The sequence below is a fragment of the Cryptotermes secundus genome, unplaced genomic scaffold (genome assembly GCF_002891405.2).
Source record: "Cryptotermes secundus unplaced genomic scaffold, Csec_1.0 scaffold247, whole genome shotgun sequence".
Lineage (NCBI taxonomy): Eukaryota > Metazoa > Arthropoda > Insecta > Blattodea > Kalotermitidae > Cryptotermes > Cryptotermes secundus.
Genome location: NW_019740656.1, coordinates 3,512,056 through 3,519,087, shown reverse-complemented (window position 1 = coordinate 3,519,087; position 7,032 = coordinate 3,512,056). Strand labels below are relative to the sequence as shown.

The 7,032-nt window shown below is 40.5% G+C and overlaps 1 protein-coding gene across 2 annotated transcripts in view; it reads right to left on the bottom strand.

The window, feature by feature from the left end:
* Positions 1-6,770, bottom strand: part of LOC111872390 (ubiquitin-protein ligase E3C) — a 22,536-nt gene extending 15,766 nt beyond the window's left edge. Inside the window, exons 1-6 of one of the 2 annotated variants that reach the window (XM_023866238.2) lie at positions 6,408-6,770; positions 6,151-6,306; positions 4,771-4,986; positions 2,113-2,343; positions 977-1,182; positions 334-539 (exon numbers count right to left, since the gene is read on the bottom strand). In XM_023866238.2, the coding sequence (XP_023722006.1) occupies positions 334-539; positions 977-1,182; positions 2,113-2,343; positions 4,771-4,986; positions 6,151-6,270 (979 nt within the window). In that variant the 5' untranslated portion in view covers positions 6,271-6,306; positions 6,408-6,770. Of the gene's footprint in view, positions 1-333; positions 540-976; positions 1,183-2,112; positions 2,344-4,770; positions 4,987-6,150 lie in introns of both variants that reach the window. The other variant, XM_023866236.2, reaches the window with a different exon arrangement.
* Positions 6,771-7,032: the final 262 nt, after the last annotated feature.

Sequence of the window (7,032 nt, the reverse complement as noted above, 5' to 3'; positions counted from 1 at the left end):
CGTCGTCGTCGTCGTCGTCGTCGTCGTCGTCGTCGTCGTCGTCGTCGTCGTCGTCGTTTGTGGTGGGGCGACAATGAGTCCATTTTGTACATACACCATTATTTGGCCTACTGTACTGGCCCTGAATGACAGACAACTATGGAGCATTTGGTGGAATGAGAACTGGCAGGGGAAACTGAAATACTTGGAGGAAACTTAAAGATACTTGGGTCACCTCTTAGTGCATAAGTACATAGTCACCTATCATGACAAAAACCACAAGACAGTCCCCAACATTTCATTCAGAAAAGAAGTTACCTGCACGCAACCTTAAACCCAGGTGACATATCTTACCAAAATGCTTCCTTTCCAGAGACAGCACGGTAAACAGCAGCCAGGTGGAGGCAGGCACAGTGTGGGCATTTAGCTTCAGTGTTTCCAGAAGCTCTCTGAAGGGGAAGTACGCAAGTTCAACTAAAGCTGGGATAACAAACAGTTTGACTGGTTCAGTAAGTGGTGGAGCCAGGATGTGCTGGCAAAGACCACGAAGAATTAGACCACTGCAACAGAGAAATGTCACACACACACACACACAGACTTAGATTTTGGGAGGGAAAAGAAGGAACTACTGTATCTTCAACCTATGACATATTTTGGCAGTAATGCACATATAATGATGGTAAGATTTGATGTTTTCACGGCAGTGACTATGAAGAATTCTGTCTTCTGGGATGTGGCGCCATGTAGATATAGTATAAACAGGCGTTTTGGAGGAATGTATCACCTCCAACTTCAGGGTAGAAGAAAATGAAAGAAAAAATACACGAGCGATGAACCAGCGTGAGCATGTGGCTGCAGACTACCCTGAAGTTGGAGGTGATATGTTCCTCCTAAACGTCAGATACTATACCTACACGGCAGCAATCCCAGAAGACAGCATCCTTCATATAAAGATGGTAATTTAATGCACTGTGTTTAACTTTATTCTGATACTAACCTGAACTCTGAGTTGCTGGTCGGTGAAGTGATAACCAATTGTAGTGGGCGTGTTATCATATCAAAAAGACAAGCAGCCAATGGCGTTGGTGGGTGAGATGAAGCTTCCAAAAGAGGTGGAATCTTGTTGTCTACAAGGCAACGTACTTGTCCAAAATATCCCTTGTTCACCAAATATGTGAATAGATGTGTGAGATATGTACTAGCCTGCAAGGAAATAAATACATCTGTCCATCTGATATTCCAGAGATAACTGAACCAGAATATGGGTATGAAAAGTACTATCTTCTGAAATGTGACACTCTGTAGTATGATACTAGTTTAAAACTGTTCTGAAGGAACACATTGCATCTGTCATCAGCGTCAAAGAGTAAGACGAACATGCAAGCAAGAAGTAAACAAAACACTGCACTCTGCTTAATACTTGCTTCACTTAGTCTTTGACCCTGAAAATGGAGGCAGTATTTTCCTTCGAAAAATTGGTAAATTTCCACCAGACTGCACAGAATCATGACCACAAATGAGAGGCTTCATAATTTGTACTCCTTGACAAATATCATTAGGACAATCAAATCGAGGAGGATGTGATGGGTAGGGAATGTAGCATGCACTGAAGCGAAGAAAATCACATACAAAAGTTCTGATAGGAAAATGTTAAAGAAAGAGATCAGTTACAAATGCAAAGTAAATGGGAGGATACTATTAAAATGGAACTTGAAGAAACAGGATGGGGGGGGGATGTGGACTAGAATGACCTGGTTGAGGACCAGGACCAATGGCAGGATTTTTGTGAACATGGTTATGATCCCTTAGGTGGGAATCTCTTGACTAGCTGAACAACTATGTGCGTCTCAAGGACTCCCATTCAGAGCAACTATGTGCTTCTCAAAATAGACTCCCATTTAGATAGGCTGTTAGTCTTGCCAGCCTCACAGTAAAGACTGTAGCACTTGAAGGAAAGCTGGTGTCATAATTTCGTCCCATAAATTCCGATTTACAACCTAAAACCGACTTCAAAATTGGCTGGGAGACATAAATTTTTCAAATAATGTATTAAACATTCTGCATAGCTTTTGAAGTAAAATTTTGATGGATGGTTAATATTTAAAACATTTCAATCCGGCAGAGTTTAAGTACCTTCGACTCTCCCAGAATGCGCTGGCATATTTCCCAAGATGTGAAAACTTCAACAGTTCGAAGAGGAACGGCCAATGATTCCCTGCTGTTTGTTTGCCGCGTGGCAGCTGACATGTGAGCAACATTCATATGCAACAGACGGCACAGGCGCCACGCCCAGGCTTCACCTGGACGTTCTGCCGCTACCATGATATGTTCATGTTGTCTTAGTAGCAGCTGTGATATCCATACCTCAAATACAGAAGACACCACATTATCACAAAATGTTACACGGCTGAAGTTGGGTGAGGGAAGGAATGAACACAGAATCTCCAGCAACCTTCTGCCTAGCAGCTGTCTCCCTTTTGCTCATCTTCCCTCACTCCCACCAATTGTAGTGTGGCTTTCATTCCATCTACATGCCCCCTCTCTGTGTTCTTGGTCTGTATTCTGATATCTGGGTATATAATGAATTTCAACTTCCTGAACATGTCACTAAACTTTATTAACACAAATAATTACATTACTACATCTTTTATACTTTACCGAAGTCAATGACAGCAATAATTATAACATTGAATGCTTTGGAGCTAGTATAGTGACCAGACTACAGGCTGGACAACCAAGGAACTGGGATTTTCTTCCTTGATGGGGAACATATTTTTCTCTTCACAACATCCAGACCAGCTCTGGGGCCTAAATAGCCTCCAATCAAATGGGTACAGAGAGCTCATTCTCAAAGCGTGAAGCAGCTGGGGTGTGCAGTTGAGAACTCACCTCCATTAAGTGGCGAGGTTAAGAATATGTGGAGCTATGCCCTGTTCCCCATACATCTCCTTGGCATGATACATAATTAAGCACAGGGACAACTCTACCTTTTACCCTACAAGAAATTCCTTCCCAACCTAAGATAGGGAGGTGAGACCTGATTGCTAGTGAGGAAGGGGAAATGTTCAGTGCAGGCAGTGTGAGAAAGAAGGCAGCCGATTAAGCTACTCATGTTCAGTCTTTCTGACCCAAATATAGTATTATAAACTTAAATACAGTATGCGCCTAAATATACAGTACTGAAATGAAAAGACATCCTGTTGATACCACTGTCTATTCATGTGAAGGCCCCTTGCATGACATAACCTTCTCAAATCCTGAAGAAATGGTCTGATCACCATGTTCCTGTAGCGTTCTTGGGTGACAGTAAGAGCATTGCCTTCCTCATCCTCAATGAAATAGGGGTCTAATATACTGTGTGCTGAGATGGAACACCATATCGTCACGCATGTACTATGTAGCGGTTTCTGGACGATAACATCTGGCCGCTCAAAACCAAGGAAGCAAGATGTCTGGCGACCACTTCTGTATGAGCAGAAATAATACTCAACTATGAATACTTTTTCCCCCCGTCAAGAGACCCATTTCCAACAGCTGCACAACACAACTACCTTTTCACTACTGGGAACACACATGGCTGGAGCTATGCCCCGTCGACAAATGCACATGCGCGTTCGAGATGCGCAAGTTTCAGTACTGCATATTTGGGCGCATACTGTAACTAAGACTAGATCACACTGATTTATAACAATAATTAATAGTGTTCAACTTACAAAGCAATAAGGTCTGGAAAGATCTAATCACCTACTTTCCTTTCACTACTTACTGAGTACCTAACACTGTCGTATCCCTAAGGTTGGACGGCGGAGTGCTTGGCCGAGCGGGAGCCATAGTTCCGTTCCTTTCTGTGATGAAGTTGACTGACGAAGAATTAGCTTGAAACAAGGTGCTTATTACACAAAATACATAAGTACAATATAGAAACAGGTAATTGCCTAAGGCCAATGGCACGGCCGAGTCTCTAAGCAGCACAGAGTCCCCGACTCTAAGACTGATCAGAAAGCTGTCGATCAGGTTATTTTAGTGAGTTTATATATGTTTCTTAGGGGTAGTTTCTCCAGGAACCTCTGGCAGAACTTTCTCCTCGTGACGACACATCTCTATTCGAGGATATGTGTATGGGTATTGCTTACTTTGTACATTGGCCTAGTTCTTGGACTTTTCCCAATGTGGTGGTAGGATGTTATTCGAAATCGGTCACGTACTGCCTCGAAAGTTTGCCTTCCGGCTAGGAAAGCTAGATAAATTTGGAAATAATGTAAATACATCCGTGAAAGTCCAGGCTACAATATTTCCTTTTTGTACAGTCTATGCCTTAAATTTTGACTTGGTCTTCCTATTAACCAAATTTCCTTTTTTATTGCCTCCATATACAACAACACAAAACAGACCATACAGAAAAACTGCAGCCTACAGTTCTTGTACTGTGTATTCATTGCCACGAGAACATGTTTACCAAGCCACTGCTTAGCAATGACCTGCAAAAATGTTTAGAGCTGTTGCCTACCAATGGCCTGGGAACATGTTTACTGAACTGTTTTGGAGGAATGTACTGCCTCCATTGCCATGGTCAAAGAACAAGCCAAGCAAGAAACCAGTAAGAAGCAGGGGCAGGCAGAGCTCCGCTTACTTGACTTAGTCTCTGACCCTGGAAGACGGAGGTGTGATGTCAGTGGACGTCTGCCGAACTATGTGGCATTAGAACTCAGAGCATACTCTTCATCTTTGTACTGGACAGCACTGAACCATGTATGTAACTATAATCACACTCATTAACATTAATAAACATACAAGTCTGCTTGCATCCTCCTCTTCAGAATAAAAGAAGAGCAACCTTTGAATAAGCAAAGTCAGGGTTTGTTCATCAGGAGGCTGCCCAACATAACTGTTGCGCTGCACAGTCTCATCGAATGCCACTCTCTGCATTTTCTTGTAATGCTGTCTGGTTAAGTAACCTCGCACAAATGCCTGGATGAGGATTGTGCTGTTGTATCTTCTACGCAATTCCTGGAATTATTGCCAATATATCTCAGACAAAAGTATTTTATCATACAATTGTATCCTGAAGAAAACAGTTGTTTCATGAGACAAAAAAGAAAAAAGAACTTAAGGCCTCTCATTTGGTCAATCCCAGTACACACAACAAAATTCCGAAAACAGTTTTCTGTGATTCTCCAGATGTCTCCATGCTTTCAAGCTACAGAAAATACTGCTTTAATGTGTGGAGGGCCTGGCAGTTCTGAAAAGTGCTACACTGTTTCACCATATGTAAAAATGTAACTAAAAGAGACTACAGTCAAAATTCTTATTAATTTCTATCAACTTGAAAAGAATCAATCACAGAATTGCAAATTTAGTTTAAACCAAAATTTGGACCTATAAGCAACAACACAATGAAAATAATGATTGGGAACACAGTTAATCATTCTTCAAAACCTCAAGAATTTCATTAGGATTTATTTTTTTACAGCAGTGGTTATGATACATTCCATCTTCTGGGATACAATGCCAAGTGGTCTGCTGAAAGTCAACTGATGTGTTTGAGAAGCCAAGCAAGAAACCAGCACAAAGGCAGGAGGCAAGCAGAGCCACCCCCTTTCATGCTGGTTTCTTACTCATCTTATTCTTCGATGGCAAAGATGGAGGTGACATGATCTCTGAAATGTCAGTTGACTTTCAACAGGCTACACAGTGTTATATCCCAGAAAACAGAACTCTTCTTAATAGTTTCAGTTTATATAATTTCAAAATTAAGCATTTACTAATAGGTATTGTGTAAAGCATATTAAAATCTACACGAAGCCTAGGCATCACTGCAGCATTTGAATTTTTCCATCACAAGGAAATTTAAAGACAATCTTTCACTTTAGTTTGATATGAGGGCTGGAGGGATGGGTGGTGACTAGATGTAAAGTTTGTAGTACAAGGAAACGAAAATATTCACGCTACGCTTCCCACCATAAGAGTTATAGCAAATATCACCTGTTTCATGTAAGTCTTAGGTGTCACTTGGTGTAATAAAATGTCCTACTTGCCACTGTAATTACAGCGAAAGTTTAAGGAAGTATAATAACTTGTTATTTTGGAACACTCAGGATGATTACCTGTAATAACTCATAAGTGACAATATAAGTCTCTATCAAGTAAACGTTGAAAGCAACAACCACTAACCTCTCTTTTTTGCCGTTCATTTTGTGCTCTTTGTAGTAACTCATTTCGTTCCTGCTTCTTGCTTGCACCTGACAAATTTTGTTGCGGTCTTCGACGGAACTCACCCTCGAAGCTATACATTTTTAAATACTTTTTAAATAACTTCCGCTTTTAACTCTGTAATGACAAAACAGCCATTACCACTATACTCGTCTGAAGCGTGAATCACACTATTATAATTGTAATTGAGCTATACATTTTAATACTTTGTAAATAACCTTCGCTTTTAAGTATAAGTCTGTATTCACAAAAAAGCCATAACCACAAAATCGTTTGAAGCATGAATCACACTATTACAATTGTAATTGAGCCCTGATCATCATGACACGTCTAAAACCACCACCCATTTCACTTGCTAGTCAACGAACATAACCGCACTTAACACGATCAATGGGATAATATTGTAAGCAAAGAAGATTCCAGATTACTAAATGAAAACCTCTAAAGCAATCAATTATGCACATAACAGGAGGTATAAAATTATAAGCTTCACAATTTCACGTCCTTCCATTTATCCTTTCCAAGGGCATGTTCAATTACAAACAGCGCGTAACGTGCATACAATTACTGTTCGCCTGGCAGTATTCGGTCGAAGGTAAACACTATTCTGTAATAAAAGCGTACCAAACACTTCCTTTTTTTTACTTCAGAACACTGAATTAATAGCAAAAGTAAACAAATAAACAATAATAAAAATTCGTATCCACGTGTGTTTTGTGAGAGTTATTGTGAACACGGAAATGTATTTTTGGGCTCCATAAAATGCTGAGAATGTATTTTCCTTGAATTTCAGCAGAACAAGGGCAACGAACCTTTTTCTAAACATTTACTGTCAATGGGAAC